At 54.1% G+C, this 18,717-nt stretch overlaps 2 protein-coding genes across 3 annotated transcripts; both read left to right on the top strand.

The window, feature by feature from the left end:
* The first annotated feature begins 1,514 nt into the window (after positions 1–1,514).
* Positions 1,515–3,673, top strand: LOC127394716 (prolactin-releasing peptide receptor-like). Its single transcript, XM_051640856.1, has 2 exons — positions 1,515–1,915; positions 3,040–3,673. Exons 1-2 carry the CDS (start codon positions 1,515–1,517, stop codon positions 3,665–3,667), a joined length of 1,029 nt encoding a protein of 342 aa, XP_051496816.1. The 3' UTR covers positions 3,668–3,673.
* Positions 3,674–5,575: 1,902 nt separating this feature from the next.
* Positions 5,576–17,623, top strand: RAB11FIP1 (RAB11 family interacting protein 1). Of its 2 annotated transcripts, XM_051640947.1 has the most exons (6): positions 5,576–5,925; positions 8,474–8,922; positions 9,359–10,154; positions 11,024–12,913; positions 14,067–14,172; positions 15,138–17,623. In XM_051640947.1, the coding sequence occupies exons 1-6, from the start codon at positions 5,591–5,593 to the stop codon at positions 15,354–15,356; spliced, it is 3,795 nt and encodes a 1,264-aa protein (XP_051496907.1). In that variant the 5' UTR covers positions 5,576–5,590; the 3' UTR covers positions 15,357–17,623. The 2 variants fall into 2 exon arrangements, with proteins under 2 accessions (XP_051496907.1, XP_051496908.1); XM_051640948.1 differs by lacking the exon at positions 11,024–12,913.
* Positions 17,624–18,717: the final 1,094 nt, after the last annotated feature.

Genomic DNA, 18,717 nt, shown 5'->3' with positions numbered 1-18,717 from the left:
GGGCACAGCCAAGCTGCCTGGCCTGGCAGGAGATCATCGGGGGGGTCCACTCCTCTCTGCACCCCCAGGGCAGCCCCCAAGCCAGAGCCTGCCTAGCCTTTAACTGCTGCTGGATGGCACAATGTAATTCTTTGCTGCAGGTGCATCCTTTGGAAAAGCTGCCCTTGGTCTGGGGACATGCGTGGGTCTGAGGATGTGGCTCAGGAGGAGGCCCCTGCACCCGGCAGTTTATTTATGGAGGGAGTTTCACCTGCTGATGCTCAGCTGGCAAAATCCCTCCCCAAGCAGAACAAGGAGCAGCATGGGGCTGGCTGGGGGGGGGGGGAGGCAATTGCACAGCTTTGGATTCAGCAGCAGATGTTTGCTACAAGGCACTTTATTCTGAAACACCTCTTCTGCCTCCCAAGGTGTTGGGTGAGGTGGGGTGCCTTGCACACGGCAGGGGGAAAGCAGGTGGGTGCAGGGAAGTCAGTAAAAAACCTCAATTAATGCAAATTGGGACTGTGGAGCTTTGGGGGGGGGTCTGCTAAAGGGTGAAATAACATCTGGTATAGACAGAAATAATAATCAGGGCAGCAAGTCCTGTGCTGGTGAAGAGTGGGAGTTAATATATGGAAATAGCCCAGGAAATTAAAGTTGGAGAGCAGCAGGTGTGAGATGATTCAGGAGGAGGAAGGGAAGGCTGCACAGGGGGTCCAACAGTGAGCACTGACCTTGCTGCCCAAGGGAGGGACCTGTCTGCCAGGACAGATCTAATTTTTACCCCTGAATTTTCTCCTTGACCCCATCCCCTTCCCTCAGCAGCTGATTCCATGAGCACCTGGCGTTGCTGTGCCAGTGGCCATGGGAACACTGTGACTGAGCCCCCCAGAGCAGCCCCCAGCCCCCAGCTGCCAGCCCTGGCTCTGGAGGAGAGCCTGGCTAATCATGTTAGGGGATGAAGAACCGGCTGCAGGCGCATGAGGCTTTGAGGCAGGGCAAAACTAGCAGAGCATCCTTATTTGTTTATCCATTCATGTCCTTTGTTATTTCCAGAAACATTAGGAGCGATTTTCTGGCTCAGCTGCTGCTTCCCTTCTCCTCCTGCCAGCAGCTGCCGGGGCTGGGGCAGAGGCAGGGCTGCTGCAAATGCTCCGTTTCAAGAGGTGTTGCTGAGGCCAGGCTGCGGTAAGTGATTCCCACAGGCCCCTTTCTCCTTCTCCCCTTTTCTGCCAGAGCTGTCACTACAGCCCAGCCCGGGGCTGTCTGTCCCTCTGGGCACAGGGCTGCTCACCAGCAGCACTCCATTTCTGAGCCTGGTTTCCCTCCGCAGGAGCCTGCAGGACAAAGCCGTGATCCTGAGGAGCCTCCCCAGGTGTGGAGCAGGGTCTGTGCAGCTGCGGGGGGCACAGCCACAGCAAAGCCCTGACCAGGAGCAAGGATGTGTCCCTCAGATGCCTGAAACCTGCAAATGACAGATTCTGGGGTGCTGAGGCTGGCCAAAACGAGGGGTTTCTCAGGTCTCAGCCATAGTCATGGAGGGGGACACAGCCAACGCCACCCTCCACAAGCTCTCCCTGCAGAATGGCTCCAATGCCAGCGCACAGTTCACTGGGGTGCAGCTCATCCAGTCCTTCAAACCCCTCATCATCCCCTGCTACACCCTGGTTGTCCTCGTCGGCATCTTTGGCAACTACCTGCTCCTCTACGTCATCTGCAAGACCAAGAAGATGCACAACGTCACCAACTTCTTCATTGGGAACCTGGCCTTCTCTGACATGCTGATGTGCGCCACCTGCGTGCCCTTCACCCTGGCCTACGCCTTCAACCCCCAGGGCTGGGTTTTTGGGAAGTTTTTGTGCTACTTTGTTTTCCTGATGCAGCCCATGACAGTCTACGTCTCCGTCTTCACGCTCACGGCCATCGCTGTTGACAGGTAAGTGGATGGTGTTTGGGTCTGGGTCTGTCACCTCCCCCGGGTCCTCTCAACCTGCTGTTTGCTCCGCTCGGGGTGTTAAGTGCCAAATACTCAAAATTGGAAAAGGGAAAAATTGAGGGGATCTTTGCAGTCTCTCTGCAGCCTTATGCATCAGGGCTTGGCCATGGGTGGTGGAAGCAGAGCGGGGTGTGGGGCTGGCCATGGGGTTCCACTGGGAAGTGGTGATGTGTGGTTTCCTGCCTGCCTGGATGCAGCCACCTCTATGGAAACCCAGCCCACCCGTGGCCAGCTCCGTGCTCCTGGCACTCTGGCACAAGGACTCGCTGGAGTTTGCAGCTGGCTTGTCATACTTTGCTGGATAAATCTGCACCCAAATCACATCATGTTCTGGCCCCAGGGTGGACAGCACGTGTGCATCACAGAGGGGGTGGTGGTTTGTATGGTGGTTTCCACAGAGACCTCATCTCCTGAAAGGGGCTTCAAACCCTGGGGGGACTGGTGTGATGCCAGCAGCACTGGGAGTGCCTCCCATGCCTCTGTGCTGCAGAGAATGGGGCAGAACCTTGAGGGGAAGGGCAAAAAAAAAAAAAAGGAGGACTTGAGCAGAGTAGCTGAGAAAGCTGGGACTGCTGGTGGAGCTGTGCTGCTCTCGCCATGGGCTTGGGATGTCCCCAGGAGTGCTGGTGTTGCTCCTTTGAGAACTTCCTTCAGCAAAGCTGCTTTTTGGGGTGAAAATTATTCGCTTGTTTCTCCAGGTTGTACCAACCTCAGCAAGTTCATAAAATGTCATTGGAATTTGTCCCAAAGGATGATTTTAGCCCAAGGGGGGAGCATGAGGCTATGCCAGGGCTCTGCTGGTCTCAGACTTCAGCAGGAGCCCGTGAGCAAGGCACAGGCTGAGCTGCCAGTGGGAACAGGGCTGCACATTGCACAGCTGAACGCTGCAGTATGACATGGTGTGTCGTGTGTGGCAACACTGTGAGAGCAAACCATGCAATGCTGAGCAGCCAGCACTGCGGGCTGCGCCAGGACTGAGCTGCTGCTCTCTGAAAGAGCTGCACAAAATGGAATTATGGTCCAGCCACCCCTTGCCCTGGGCTCTGCCATGTCTCTCCCCACAGGTACTACGCCACCGTGCACCCCCTGAAGAAGCGCCTCTCGGTCACCAGCTGCATCTTGGTGGTGGGGGGCATCTGGCTGCTCTCCTGCGGGCTGGTGGCCCCCGCCATCGCCCACACGTACCACGTGGAGTTTCAGCAGGAGGGCTTTGCCATCTGCGAGGAGTTCTGGATGGAGCAGGAGACGCAGCGCCTGGCCTACGCCTACGGCACCCTCATTGTCACCTACATCCTGCCCCTCTCTGCCGTCTCCCTCTCCTACATCTGCATCTCAGTCAAGCTGAGGAACCGGGTGGTGCCCGGGCACCCCACGCAGAGCCAAGCCGAGTTTGACCGCCTGAGGAAGAGGAAGATCTTCCGCCTCATCGTGCTGGTGGTGGCAGCTTTTGGGGTCTGCTGGCTCCCCATCCATGTCTTCAACATCATCCGGGACATCGACATCAACCTCATCAACAAGCACTACTTCCTCCTGATCCAGCTGCTCTGCCACTGGTTCGCCATGAGCTCCTCCTGCTGCAACCCCTTCCTCTACGCCTGGCTGCACGACCGCTTCCGCGGCGAGCTCCGCAAGATGTTCGCCTGCAAGAGGAGGATCATCCCCACCAAAAACTGTGGGGCTGCCGTGCTCTGAGGCTGGGGTCTTGCCCCCCAGGCCCCCCGTGTCCGTGCGCATCATCCTGTGCGTGGCAGAGCTCTCCTTGCTGCCGTGGGATGGGAGGCGCAGGGAGCCCAGCTGCGCACCCCGGGGTTTGCAGCGCCTGCTGCAGCAGCCTTCCCCATGCCTGCCCTGCCTTGGGGTGCTCCACCCTGCTCCCCGAGTTCCTGTCGCCTCCAGGACAGGAGCAAAAACACATTTGTTACAGCTTTTATCTCCGAAGTCACCCCAGTGATCCCCAGCTGCACACCAGGGATGGGGTGGGGTGGGGGAGCAGAGCTCCCTGGGGACGCAGCGCCCAGCCCTGTGGGCAGGCTGCGCGCTTCGCTTCGGGACCACTCCGGGTCATTACTGTAAATTAATGAAGGAAATGGGCCCGTGGGGAAGAGGTGAGGAGTGCTGGGCTGGGTTCTGGCTGTGAGCAGCTGCCTGCTTCATTAAATGAATCCCACAGCTCGCTAAATTGCCTGCTGGGCGGGGGAAATGGCAGTTCTCTGCGAGATCGGGTTCAGGGAAACGCCAGCACTTTTCCCGAGGCCTCAGAGCAGGCAGGGGGACAGAGCTGGTGCCAGGACAGGTCAGTTTGCTCCCCCTGCACATCCCTGAACATGCTGCGCACACCTGTACACACACCTGTACACACACCTGTACATGCACACACCTGCACGTACACCCCTTGTACCTGCATTTGTAGGTACAAATCTGAACACACGCCCTGCACAACCCAGTGCTCCCCTGTACATACACCTGTACACACCTTTACATGCACTGTACACTCCTGTACCCCCTGTACATGCACCTGTACATACCTGTACACACCTTTACAAACCCCTGTACCTAGGCCCCGTACACCTATACACACCTGTATGGAATCACAGAATCATTCTGGTTGGAAAAGACCTTTAAGATCATGGAGTCCAACCATAACCCAGCTCTACCAAGTCCAGTGCTTAAACCATGTTCCCAAGCACCACATCTTCACGTTTTTTACACCTGTATATATATATTTACACAACTATACACACCTGTACATACCTTTACATACCAGTACACACCTTCACATACACCTGCACACCCCTGTACAAACCCCTGCACACCTGTACCCACCTGTAAACACACCTGTGCCCCCTGCACCTGCACACACTTGTACCCCTGTACATGCAACTGTACATACACCTGCACCCCTGAACTTGCCTGTACACTGACCTGTACACACCTGTATGCTCCTGTACACCATAACACCTGTATACACCTGTACATACCTCCGTACATACTCCTGTACACACCTGTACATACACATGTACACAGCTGTACATACACCTGTACATACCTGTACATACACATATACACACCTGTACTCCTGTACACACCTGTACATACACCCGTAAACACTTGTACGCTTGTATGTACACATGTACACATATGTGCACACCTGTACACACCTGTACTCCTGTACACACCTGTACATACACGTGTACACACATGCACACCTGTATGTACACCTGCACGCACCTGTACATCCATCTGTACACACCTGTACTCCTGCACACACCTGTGCACACCTGTACGTACACGTGCGCACACCTGCACACCTGCGCACACCTGTACGTACACCTGTACACACCTGCCCGCACCTGTACGTACACATGTACACAGCTGTACATACACCTGCACAGGCCTGTACGTACACATGTGCACACCTGCACACACCTGCACACACCTGTCGCCGCCGTCCCCGCCCCTCCCCGCCCGCCCTGCCCAGCTCTCGCGAGAGGGGCGGGCCCCACGCGCCGCCCCGGCAGCCGCGCCGCTCCCCGCTCCCCGCTCCCCCCGCTCCCCGCTCCGCTCCCGGGGCCCCCGCACCGCTCCCCCCGCTCCCCCCGCTCCGCTCCCGCCGCCATGTCGGGCCCGGCGCCCGCCTGGGTGCCCACCCACGTCCAGGTGACCGTGCTGCGGGCGCGGGGGCTGCGGGCCAAGGCGGCGGCGGGGCCCGGCGGCAGCGACGCCTACACCGTGATGGCGCTGGGCCGCGAGAAGTTCTGCACGTCGGTGGCGGAGCGGTGCCAGGGCCAGCCGCTCTGGCGGGAGGAGGCCACCTTCGAGCTGCCGCCGCGGCCCGCCGCGCTCCGCCTCACCGTGCTGCACCGCGCCCTCGTCGGCCTCGACAAGTTCCTGGGACGCGCCGAGGTCGACCTGGCGGCTCTGCGGGGCGAGGGCGGCCGGAGGCACAGCAGGTGGGCCCGGGGGTCGTGAGGGGACGTCGGGGAGAGGGATGGCGGGGAGTCTGTGCCCCCCGGGGGCTGCGGAGAGGGATGGGGAGGGTCTGGGGGCGGACCCTGTGCCCCACAGGGACTGGGGTTCTTGGGGGGCACCCTGTGCCCCACAGGGACTAGGGTTCTAAGGGGGGGACCCGGTGCCCCACAGGGACCCCTCACGCCCCGTGAGAGGCCGCGGGGTGACCCCATAGCTCTGGCCCCTTAGAGAAGGCCAAGAGTTCTGGGTTCATTTGCTGGCCAGCCCTGCCTCGAGCTTGGGTGTGATTTTGGTGAATGTTTACACCCCAGCACTGACTGTGCCCTGGGAAAGCCTGGCACCTGAGAGACGTAAGGTGTTGATAACTCCTGGGACAGAGGCTGAGCAGCCAGCTGTTGATGTACTTTTCTTAATAAACACTTAGCAGAGTCTAAGCGCGTGTAAGAGCAGATAATTTAGTGTTAGACTTCACTGCCGTCAGCAGGACACGGGGCCAGGAGGCTCTTCCTTGGATGCTCTGTGTCATACCTGCTCCTTTGAACATAAACACCGGGACGGGCTGAAATCCCAGGGCGTTACTGGGAGGGTTTTACTGGGAGTCAGCAGCCTTGTGATGTGGGTTGAGGTGGCTGGTGAGTCACCTTCCTCTCCTCACCCGAGCAGATCCAGGTATGAACACTGTCTGGGTCTCAGCGTGTGTTTCTGGACAAAGGTGTCAAGCCCTAATTACCAGGTGGCTGTGGTGAGGGTTGTGCCAAGCGTGGATGTGTTTACACTGCAGAGTGTGATCTGCAGAGGTCAGGGAGTCAGCCCTGCCAGCCTCCCAGGCTGGCTCCTTTGCATCTGGGCCACGACAAAAGAGGGGGAGGAAAAAAACATTCCTGGGAAAACTTGTCCTTTTGAATCCCATTTCTTTTCTCATCACTTAGCTGCCAGGGTGACGAGACAGCCAGAAAGCTCTGGTTTTATTTGGATAGTAAATGCATGTTGGTTGGCAGGTACACACTAATAAATGAAATCAATAAGATTTTATATTTCGTAGTTTGAGGGGGGGATGTTGTCAGTACATACTTTCAGCCGTTCTGAGGTGGAGGTAGCAGCCTGCTGCTCAAAGGATGGCTGTGCTTTGGGGCCAAGCTGCCTGTCACTGAACACGTAGCTTGTGTTTTGGATGCAGCTTGTGTTTTGGATGCCTGCACTTTCCCCGAGGCAGAGAGCAGGCAGAGGGAATTGTTGTGCCACTGAACAAGCACAGGATGCCCCTGGAAATCACATGGGTTAGAACAAAAGTGCCCAGTGCTGCACTAAAGGCAGAGGGTTTCTGTGTCCCTTGCTGCTGCTGCTGCTGTGGGTTTGTGGCTCCAAGGACCTGACCCCGCCAAACATCTCCTTATAAAATCTTCTCCCTGGTCCTGGTGTTTTGTATCCTGAGGTCTGAACACCCAACTGCCGTGTGGTGCTGGAGCCTTCATTTCCCTCTGAAGTGTTTCTCTGTATCAGGTTTCTGAATTCATCTCCTCCTTAATGCTCATTAGTTTTGAATTTTCTGTGAAGCAAATTGCCTTTCCCTCTTCTCTCCCATTGTCTCCAGTGCACCCTCAAAGGCATGAGGTTCAAATTTGCTGGAGAGGCACATTAGCATACTCTGCTCATTCCCTTTATCTTCCTGTAGCAGCTGGTGGGGAGGAGGAAGCCAGCATTTTCCAGGAGCCAGCATTTTCCAGGAGCCAGCGTTTTCCAGGCGGCCATTCCTATCAGTTCTGTGCAGTTGGGAAGCTTGTGGCTCCAGCAATAGACAGAAGGCCCTGGTGTGCAGTGCTGGGCACGTTCTTTGCTGACCCCAGTGTGGTAACTGAGCGGGTGCGGTGGCTCTGCAGCTCAGGGAGCCCTGAGCCCTTCACACTGGATGTTCTGGAGCTGCACTTCAGAGAGGGATAATGTCCTACCTGTCACGACCGTCCTCCCTGGTGCGCTCCAGTCACGAGTTCCTGGGAGTGAGTGGAAATCCCCAGATGTCTGTCAGGCTTGGTTTGGCTCTCTTGTTTTGATGAGGGTTCCTTAGCTGAAGAGGCATTAAGATAGCGACTGGAAACGAGCTGGAATGAAAGGTATGAGGGTGTGGGACTGTGTGCAAGCCCTCTGGGACCAGTTTGGGCTCTGAGGCTGCTGCTTTCACACCCACTTTGAAGTCTTGGCCTCCTGGAAGCCAGATAAAAGCACAGAAGAGAGCGGCTGAGCTGGCATAGAGGAATTCCAGGCTGTGCTCCTTCTTTTTTAACCCTTCCTGGTCCGGATTTTAAAACAAATGTTACTAAGAACTTTCTATTAACAACCAGAAGTGTGTTCCTTGGCACCTTGGGCCCTGTGATTATGACGTAGTTGTAAGATTAAAGGCTTTTCTTTTTCTTTTTTTTTTTCCCCTACACTGTAGGCTTAATTGGTTTTTAAAACATAAATGCTCTCTGTTGTTCTGCATCACCCGTGCCCCTCGAGAACTTGTTTGTAAAAGAAGTCTCCTTGTTCCTGCAGGTGGTACAAGCTTCGCTCCAAGCCAGGGAAGAAAGAAAAGGAGAGAGGGGAGATTGAAGTGGATATCCAGTTCATGAGGAGCAACATGACAGCCAGCATGTTTGACCTGTCCATGAAGGACAAACCCCGCTCCCCCTTCGGGAAGCTGAAGGACAAGCTGAAGGGGAAGAGGAGCAGTGCCCTCTCCGACACGGCCTCGGCCGTCATTCCCAGCACCACCCACTCCCCTGCTGACAGCGAAGATGAGTCGGTGGAGAAGGAGAAGGAGAAGAAGAAATCCAAGTTCAAAACACTCTTTTCCAAACCTGGCCTGCAGAAGACCTCCCTCTCCCAGTCCATGTCAGTCCTGCCCACCCAGCAGCCCCTCACCCAGAGGGTTCGGCTCCGGCCCAGCGACTTCCAGTCGCAATGGGATGAGGAGGAGTCCGAGACCTCTCCAGCCTCAGACAGTGAGTATTGGCAACCACCTCCCTGTCCAAGTTCAAAGCCTTTCTCCAGAGGTTTTCTGGCACTTCTCCCACTTTTTAGAGTACTGGTTAAATTCTTCTTACTGAGCAAACCACAGACAGTCAGTCACTTCTGTCCATGGTGGCAGGTCTGCACGTAGGACTTCAGCACAAAGTGAGGGGCTGTACCAGTGGTGATTCTCACCACCAGTGATCTGGGGTGGCTTCAGGGCACTGAGTGGTGTGTGTGATCCAGTCTGGAGAGGCTGGTGGCAGTGGCAGGGGATCCGGGAGGTTTGGAAGTGGCTGGTGCAGTCACACGTGCTGTTTTTCTGTTGCTGTGATCCATCTATGACCATGGAGCAGAGCCTGTCAGTTGTGAGTGCCAGAGGAAAGGGTCTTCTTGCATCTTGAATTTCTCCCTGTTTATTTTTTCCAGAAGCCTTTGGAAGTGCCCTGGAAGAAAAGTCCTCTCCTTCTCCTTTATTTAAGTCTCGTAAAACAGCAACTTTGGACAGCAGGCAGCTAAACCTAGCAGCTACAAGCCACACCAAGAAAGAAGGCCTCTCTTTATTCAGTGGCCTTAAATCCAAAAGTGACCCCGTTTCCAAGTCCAGTCTGTGCATCAATGGCACTCATGTCTATATGGAGGAGAGCATGACAAAGGACAGCACTCCAGCCTCTTCCCCTTCTCCTCACAACTTCCGGAGGAAGCATCTCTTTGCTTCAGAAGAGAACCTGTCTTCCAGATCTACTAAAGGACCTGAAGAGACAGGAAGAACATCTCCTAGTCAGGCTTTCTCTGGGTCTTCATCCTTGGAGACCTTTAAATCTATGACTTTGCCATCGTACAAACTGCTCAGCAGTGAAGAACACCTGGAAATCAGCCCTCCTCCAAGTGTTGAGGCTGTGAAGGAGACCAAGAAACCAGACCACAAAAAGCCTGCCTTGCTGTCCCTAGTCACAGGGAAGAAGGAAGCAGGGAAGACCAGCACTGCTGAGAATATTTCCAACAGGACCCTGCAGGATGAGGAGAACAAAGATCCAGAAGAGAAGAGTGAACAAGAGGCCAAAGGTCTTGAGCTTCCACCAGATGTAAGCAGAGGGAATCCCTCAGGAGACAGTCACCCTGCAGAAGAGGTCTTGGCAAACAAGCAGCCACTGAACCCTTTTGAGGAGGAACGGAAACCTGAGAAAGCTGCTGCACCAGCCAAGACCAGAGCAGTGAAACCCAGGTCAGTCCTGTTGGCTCCAGAGCATGGCAGGATCAGCACTGCCTCCTGCTCCAGAGCTCTTCCCACCAGGCACCCTGCTCTGCGGGGCCTCTGGAGGGTTTAACCTGCCCATTGGGCCCTTTGGTAACAAATAGTAACTCCAGGTTCTCTCTCAGTATGAAAAAAGAGAACAGTAGAGGGGTGTTCCTTGGAAGTGATGCCAAAATAGCAGTTTTGAGGGTGCAAACATCTCTGCAGGTGCTGTAGGGGCCATTTTTCTTGCTGGGTCTCTTGCAGAAACTAACTTCTGTCTGAGCTGTGCCACTTGAGCCTGCCCAGGGGCTGAAACATCAGGTCTAACATCTCGACTTTCCTCTTACGCATTTGGCTGTGGTCTTCAAAAGTGTTAATAATCCTGGAGCCCTTCTGCTTTTGGCATCAGTCACAGCAACAGGAGGGACATTTGTGTGAATTTACACGTGAGGCTTTTTCGAAAATTCTGCTCCTTCATCCTCCAGGTGCCTGTGTTTGTGTGTGTGTCCTGCTAATAAGGCTACGGTTTGTGTCTGCGTCTAACTCCTCATTTTCAGTGCTTCTCATGTTTCAGTGTCTCATGCACTAATACAATTGCTTGGGATGCGGAAGATGGTGCTTAAGAGCATCCTCAGCAGTACCTGTGCAACCTCTGCAGCAGAGGCCTTCTGACATAAATGAAGGGCTCTGTAGGGACATGTTTAAGTGTGTCAAGCCCATGGATAGGCTCTGAGGTCTTTGGAAGTGTAATTCCTCTCCAGAGTTGGGAGTTGGTGGAGTCTGGTGCTGGAGCTTGTCTGTTCCTGCCTCGTGTTGCATCCGCAAGTCACATGCGAGTTTTTTGTCCCTTTTTGCAGACTGGGCGTGTCTTCAGAGGAGGAACCCAAAGCCACGCTTCCTACTCTTGCACCTGATTCCTTCCCTGCTTTTCTTTCTGTGCACCATAGCAGCAGGGACAATAATCCTTTTGTTTCTAAACTGGAAACAGAAACCCAAGTGCCAGACTCAGAAAACATGACTAGTTCTCCTGCATCTGCTGCTACTTCTCCTCCTGCTGCAGAGCATTTGAGTGGCAAGAACCCCTTCAGCCCCACATGGGGCAGGGCACCCACAGCTCCAGACCCTGCATCCCATCAGCTTGCAGCTCCCAAAGTGCCTCTTCCTGGGCAGGCCTCTGCTAGTGCTAATAATCCTTTTACCTCTGACTGGGGCCAGGGTGCTGGGAGCTCCGATCTGTTGTCCTGGGGTCCTTCTCACCCACCTGCACCTTCTCTCTCCTCCCACTGTCATTTCCATGTCAATAATCCTTTTGTATCCAAGCTGGGGTGGGAACCAGACACGCCAGCTTTCAAAGCTGCTGATAGTTCTTCCCCTTGCTGCCTGCCTAGTGATGGAGAGTGTTCCTCAGCAGAGCACCCTGCTGAGCTGAAGGGCTCTGGTCCCAGTGCTTTAGGGAGCTCCGCAGGTGCAGGTTTAACTGGTAATGTCAGAGCTGCACCAGGTCCCCCCAGCACCCCTTCTGACAGCCCTGGTCTGGCCCCAAAGCAGCAGAGTGATTCTCCTCAGCTTCAGGCTGAGACTTCCTTGAAAAGAAGTCAGCTAAGCAACGTGTCCCTTTTCCTTCGTGGATCAGAGGGTCCTACATCAGGTGATGAGGGTTTTGGTGGGCAGGAATGTGAAGGTCCTCAAGGAGGATCTGCCAAACCAACCTCAGGAGCTTGGCCACAGTCCCCTGGGGACGCTGATATGGGGGGTGCTGACAGTGAGGGGCTGGTCACTCCAAAGCCAGCACCACGGAGATCTTTGACACCCAAGAAGTGCCCAGTGGTTCCTCAGGCTGGTGAGCTCAGTGGTGATGTCCCTTCCTCAGGTGATGGTGTCAAATCTGCTCCTGGGCTGCCTAAAGCCTCAGATCCTGGCGGGTGCATCCCCCCGGGTGGCTCAGTGGAGACTGTCACTCCACCAGTGGCACTCAGGGGTAACAGCAGAAATAGGCATCTAAAAAGTGAAGGTGATGACAACTCATTTGACTGCCTCTTGGATCTGAAGTCTGCCCTTCCCATTCCTGGAGACTGTAGTTCCAAACTGGCCGGTCTTCCCGTTATTCCAGAGGGAGGCTCAGATGACGAGCTGCTGGGTGACACTCAGGACAGCTCTGGTGTCACTGAGAGCTTTGGTGTCACCGCAGGTGACAGAACCATTTCAGAGAGTGGAAAGCAGTCCCCAGATGTAAAGCCTTTGCAGGAAGAGCTGCGGGAGCACTTGGGTGGCTCTGCTGCAGCCCAAGGGACCCTGGCTGCTCCAGGAGGAGAAGGTGCTGGTGCTGCTCAGCCCAGCAGCGTGCCCGTGCTGCCTGCCAGAGGGGACACTCCCAGGGTCACCAGCCAGGTGGCTGACTCAGGCTCTGCTGTGACGCCTCCTTCCAGGGGGTGTAATAGTCAGTTTGAGAAAGAAGAACTGAAAATAAGTGCAGGTGTTGAGGAGCGTGCAGAGTCTGACTTCTCTGAGCCTTCTCTCTCCTCTTCCTCCCTGTCAAGCCCTCCCCAGCCCTGCTCCTCCTCTCCTTCTCTCCCCTCTGACACCCCAAGTCGTAGAGCAGAGTCTCCGAAAAAGCCAACAGCCGAGGGCTCCGCTGATAAAGCACCAAATTCGGGCAAGAAGAAGCTTCTTCAGGCATGGGTTTCACCCTCTGAGACATACCCTAACCAAACTCAGCAGGGTGGTGAAACCCTGTCTCCTAAGCACAGGTGAGAGAACGTGGCACAGGCACAGCAAGTGCCTCAGAGCTGACGGGAGCTTTGCTGTTCTGCTTTTTCCCCCTGTGAGCACAGATCTGTCCCTCCAGCTGCAGGAGCTGACTCTGCTTTGCAGTGACCTGGCATCCTACAGCCTTAACTTCCCCTGCTCCCTGGATTTGTTTGGGCCTGGGTCCTGTCATGCCAGCATGGCATCATTGCTGGCAGCAGAGAGAACTGAGCAGCTATTTGAGGTGCCCAGAGCACACGCAGGGACCTGCCGTTTGTCACAGTGCCACCTCTGAGGAAGAATGTTAGGATGACTTGGTCAGAATTGAAGCAATAGGGTCATTTCATCCACCTGGGGAAATGGACTGCAGGTCATCCATTTTCCAGAAATGGGAGAAGGGTCACAGGAAGCCAGATAAACCAGGGTGCTTCCTTTCCTGGCCGAGCTGGGCTCCTGAGCCTGGCAGTGCTGCAGCTGAAGGCTCTCCCAGGAATGCCTGCTTCCCACAGCTCCGCAGCCCCTCCAGCCCCCAGTGCCCCTGACCTGCCAGCCCTCAGAACTTCATCTACAGAGCTCCAGGTTGGGTCTGGGACACTTCTGGGCTGAGATACAAGTAAAATTTCCTTCCTGTGTGAAGACTGACAATATGAGCCCTGCTCGAGCAAATGAGGATTGTGCTTTTTGCCAGCTTCTGGTGCAAGTTCAGATTGGAAAAGTCGAAATACTTCCTTGTCCTGGGACAGTTGAAGTATCTGATACATTCCAAGAACCACAAATATGTTTTTAGTAGGAAAGTCAGGCTCAAATACAAGTGCAGGAGAGATGACAGTAACAACTGCTGTGTGCTGCCCTCAGGTGCAGACTGACCAGGCTTTTCTTTTGGGAGGTGCCACTCAGGGTGTTCTGTCCCGTGTCACTGCTGCTTTATCTCCAGTGCCTTCAGTCCAAAGAGAACTGGAGTGTTCTTACAAAAAGCCTGTAGCTCAGACAGGAACACCTTGCCTTCCCAAAGCTGCATCTCTAATCTCTCTGGAGATGGAAAAGGGTAGGAATTTTCCTCAATTTCTTGCTGTATTTGCTTTTAGTCTGAAGATCTGTGTAGTGCTGGCGTTGTATGTGCTGCCTAAATAGCAAAACCCTCTCCTGGTGTTGCAGACTCCATCCTGTGAAGCCAATGAATGCCACAGCAAACACGACCCAGAGCAAAACCCTGAATGTCATCAGCACCATGAATGAAAAGCTGCTGGAGATGAACATGAAGGTATGGAGGAAAATGGCACTTTAAACCACAGCTTAAGCAGTAACTTAGTCAGAGTTCACATATTGGAGGTAGTTTCATGTCTCACATTAATCACTGTTTGTTGTGATGAGTCCCCAGAGCTCCTCGTCACCCTGAAATAAGGTCTTAAAGCTGAGAAGGTGGGAAGATGTCACCTCAGGGGGCTGTGGCCTTGTGAGGTGTCACATTAATGTCCTGTGCAGTTGAGACACCCAGCCCTGGCCCCTAGAGCCTGGCTGCTTCCTCACAGCCAAGCTGTGCAGATTCACAGTCACTCAGATTTAAAGGGGCTTTTTGCATAATTTTTCCCTCAAAAGAGACCTCCAGGCTTGCGGCTTCAAAGCACGTTGATCAGAGTGGCTGGAAGTGTCTCTGGGTCAGCAGGGAAAACTTGGGTCCCTTTCTTGTCCCTAGGGGATTTTGGGGGGAAATGAAGAGTTTGCACCGAAGAAGCTTTAGTGCCTCCTTCTGGTGTAAGGGGAGAAGAAGAAAATGCAAGTTTAATGATTCAAATGGACTTGTTGCTGTTTTGAATTAGATGAAAACTTGTAATTAGTGTTCTGGTGTGGTGCTGTATGTCCCCAGAAGCAATGACACTGGATGTCACCACGCTGTGGAATGCCTGGGCTGGCCCTGGGCTGGAGGAGCTGGCAGGAGCTGCCTGGTTCCTGTCCAGTTTGCTGGAGGGTGAAGAGCAGATTTTTTGGAGCATCTGTGCTGTTTTTTCACAGCAGCCTGCTCTTCTGGAGCCTGAAGTGCTACGACTGATGTTCCAAAATGATGTATTTTAAAAAAATAGGATGCTTTTGGAGAGCAGCTGTGGCTCTGCAGCCGCTGTGTGGGGGACATTGTTCATTAGGGCTCTAAATCCCACCCACCAGCTGCATTGCTGTGGCTGTTCTAAGTGCCTGTGTCTGTAGTGACCCTGACTTTCTCCTCTCTCAAAGAAATACAATCCCTCAGATCCTGGCTATGCTTATGCTCAGCTAACACACGATGAGCTGATCCAGCTGGTCTTGAAACAGAAGGACACGATCACCAAGAGAGACCTCCAGGTGCGTGAGCTTGAGGACTACATTGACAACCTGCTTGTCAGAGTCATGGAGGAGACCCCAAACATCCTGCGTGTTCCAGTCTCTGGAAACAAAAAGGCTGGGAAGATGTAGAAGCTCTTGGGACACTGGTTGAACAAAGGGCTGAGTTCCTGCTGGTGGAGTTTGGTGAATTAGGAGACGGTGGGAAGTTGGTGGCACTGGTTGTGCTGCTCACAGAAGGTGACCTCTTTCCTGTTTCTGCCTTGAGCAACTCTCTGATCAGTCGTGACATCAGGTCTCCTACATGGGGTCCAGAAGTGGAGGCAACATAACATACTTATTTTTTCATTTCTTTCCATCATTTGGGAAGATTTGTTCAGGCATCTGATTGTGATAGGAAGGACAAAGGGTTTTTGATGTGTTCTGCTCACCAGCAAGGCACTGATGATCCTTTATGAGGGTTTTTTTTAATGGTTTTGTTTTGTAGCTGCTTTCATAGATCAATGGTTCTTCTTTCCATTACCTTAAGTTGTAGTGCAATATACAATCTGGTACAGCAGAGCTTAAGGAATTTATTGTTTTAAGAGAAAAGTAATTAATAACTACACTGGAGAAGTCCAAAGCTGTGTGCTTCAGACCAGGGCTGTGTGGACTGTAAAAGTAATGAATTCACTAAAAGTTAAATGCAAGTTGAACCTTGGATTGGAAAGGAAGAAGTGACACTCAGTTGGTCTCTCAGAGTACGTGTTGTTTCCCAGCAGTTCTCCAAGGGGAAGGTTTCCAGGATTGTCTGCTGCAGGAAGCATGGAGATGTGGTACATCTGTCTGCCGTGGGAATGGCAGAAAGGACTTGGGGCTGAAGGTGCCTTTTGGGTCAGAAGCTGTTCTTTACACACTGCACATTCCTGCTCCAAAGGTCATTCCAAGGAGGGAGGCAAAGGCACATCTGGGTTCTGTCTGTGCTCTAGCACAGGGGTGGGGGTCACAGCACATGTGTCTGGACCCTGTCTCCTGCTGTCTGGGAGTTCTGAGACCATTTTTCTCTTACACCATTGCAGTTTATTAGATTTAAATACCTCGGAGCTGGGACTTACCTTGGAACGACCTGGATCAGTCTGACAGCTCTTTTTGTTGTGCCTTGTTCAGCCATGAGAGGAACTGGATCACCCTCCCTGAGGAGCAGAACTGGAGCTCAGACCTGGGAGGGTTCTCTCAGTGCCTGGCTGCTCAGAATGGAGGTTTCCAGCAGCTAAGTGCAAGAGCTGGCTTTGCTTCACAATCCAACCTCCCAGGCTGCCTCCCTGGTGTGGCTGCACTGGGGATGGTCCCCTTGGACTATGGAGCAGCCACCAGGACAAGCTGCTTTTGCAGGGAAACCAGACCTGGATTTTTTTCTGGTGAGCTGTCACAGACCAAAACAATCTGATGCCTGTTGGCAGCTCTGGGATTCATCAGAGTCCGTGAAGGTTTAGAAGGAAGAGGTATCTTGAGATACCAAGAGTGGGTAGCTGAGGACCAAAGCAAGCGCTGCTGCCTGTGGAAGTTGAGAGGGTCTGCTGGGTCTCTCCTGGCTTTGATCCAAAGGGGCCAGTTTCCAACTCCATTTTCCTACAGCAAAGCACTTTACTGAGGGCCTAGACCGGCTGGATTGACTGTCAACCTCAGAAGGCTGCTCACTGATGTCATGAAACACTAAAAACTACTGGGGACTCTCAAATACTGTGGTATTGTAGGGAAGAATAGTTTAATATATTCTCCTAGATCTGTGTACAGTTGTTGGGAAATTCACAAAGTGCTGTTAGTTCCATTTTTAATACTGTAAACTGACCAAAGTCTGGAGCTTTTCTGACAGGATGTTTCTTCTGGGGAAGCTCGAGCTGGAACAAGCCTTAAGCATTAAGAGTCTTCTAAGACTTCAGGTACTCTTTTCTCATTCTGTTTTGATTTGAAGGGGTTGTTGATTTTCCTGCTGTGCCCTCTTCTGCAAAGGAAGGGTCCGAGATGCAGAAGGTCTCAACAGCACCTTCAGCTCTTGGTGGTTTTAATTTTGATTGGTACCGGTTGATCTTACTGAAAAACTGCTGCTGCTTCTTGTGCCTTGAAAGAGTGAGGAAGATGAAGGATTGATTGATTTCCTCTGTGTGCCTCTGGATCTCTGGAAAGCAAAAGCTGCTTTCCTGTACCTCAAACCTGTCTTTGTTGTAGGGGGGGCTGGCTTTTTCTGTCCAGCAAGGTGCTTTGCCTTGACCTGAGGAGCCTTAAGAATCAAATGTTTTATTATTGAAGGATCTGAATGTATTTTTCCCTGTTCATACTCTGCTTTTAGCCTGCGTACGTGTTTGTTTTTAAATGCCTTTTGGTTTCGTGGAACACTAAAATAAAACATACCTTAAATCCAAGCTTCTGAGAGTCTTTTTTTTTTTTTTTTTGAAAGGGCAGTTTCAAAAGGGCCTCGTCCCCTCCTCGTGACCCCTCTGCTGCCCTAAGCTCCTCATCCTCAAGGCATTTTTGGGCTGGTCCCATCTGTGCAGGAAGTTCACAGTGAACACCTCACAGAGTGGGGAAACCTGACGGACGAGCTCATCCACATCGGGAGAGTTTCTGCTTTAAAAAATACATGTGAAAGGTTCTTGGCTGGGAGCTGCTTGAATCTCCCCATGGCCCTGAAACTGGGCAGGATGAGAAGAAATCAGCCTCTTGCTGCCTGGGGGCCATTTAGCCTGAGCCCCTCTGCGCTGCGGGGGGTCTAGTGCTGGCATTGCCCTCCTCCTGCGCTGGTGAGGAGGGGTCCTGGGGGGACACCCAGAGCCCCCCAGCACCTCGGGGCTCAGCCCTGGCAGCTCTAACGAGGACGGGGCGCAACGAGCTGATGACCCTTCCCAGGGGACAGTTCTTGCTATTCCGCAGGTCCCCGCTGAGCGAGGCAGCGCCCTGTGCCCCGGGTCCCTCTCCCGCTTCCCTCTCCTCCTCCTGCCCGGGGGTCGGTGGCTCCTCCCGCGCGGAACTCGCGGGGCCCGGAACGCGGCGTCCGGGGGCGGCAGCAGGGCCGGGCGGGCGGCGGGACGGACCGCGGGCAGCGCCGCGATTGGCGGGCGCCGGTGCCAGCGCCCCGGGGCCCCCCGGCTCTTCCCCGGTGATTCCAGCTGCTCCCAGGCTGCTCCCCGGTGCTCCCCCGCTTCCTCCCCGCCGCTCCCCGTTGTTCTCCCGCCGCTCCCCGGTGCTTCCAACTGCTCCCGCCGCTCCCAGCTCTTCCCCGTTGCTCCCCGTTTTTCCCCCGCTGCTCCCCCGGTGTTCCTCCCGTGTTTCCCCGCCGCTCCCCGGTGTTCCCCCGCTGCCCTCCGTGTTCGCCCGGTGTTTCCCCGCTGCTCCCCCGCCGCTTCCAACTGCTCCCCGCTGCTCCCAGCTCTTCCCCGTTGCTCCCCCGGTGTTTCCCCGGTGCTCCCCGTTGCTTCTCGCCGCCCCCCGCTGCCCCCCGGGTTCTCCCGCTGCTCCC

Source organism: Apus apus, chromosome 26 (genome assembly GCF_020740795.1).
Source record: "Apus apus isolate bApuApu2 chromosome 26, bApuApu2.pri.cur, whole genome shotgun sequence".
Taxonomy (NCBI): domain Eukaryota; kingdom Metazoa; phylum Chordata; class Aves; order Apodiformes; family Apodidae; genus Apus; species Apus apus.
Note: the sequence above shows the minus strand (reverse complement) of the source record. Positions and strands in the feature narration are given on the sequence as shown.

What these genes read in the sequence shown, in the direction of transcription:
- LOC127394716 (XM_051640856.1), top strand. Translation starts at nt 1,515, where the DNA reads ATGGAGGGGGACACAGCCAACGCCACCCTCCACAAGCTCTCCCTGCAG. An exon ending in ACGGCCATCGCTGTTGACAG is followed by an intron (nt 1,916 to 3,039) that starts GTAAGTGGATGG and finishes CTCTCCCCACAG; the next exon opens with GTACTACGCCACCGTGCACC.
- RAB11FIP1 (XM_051640947.1), top strand. Translation starts at nt 5,591, where the DNA reads ATGTCGGGCCCGGCGCCCGCCTGGGTGCCCACCCACGTCCAGGTGACC. An exon ending in GGCGGCCGGAGGCACAGCAG is followed by an intron (nt 5,926 to 8,473) that starts GTGGGCCCGGGG and finishes TTGTTCCTGCAG; the next exon opens with GTGGTACAAGCTTCGCTCCA. An exon ending in ACCCTGTCTCCTAAGCACAG is followed by an intron (nt 12,914 to 14,066) that starts GTGAGAGAACGT and finishes CTGGTGTTGCAG; the next exon opens with ACTCCATCCTGTGAAGCCAA.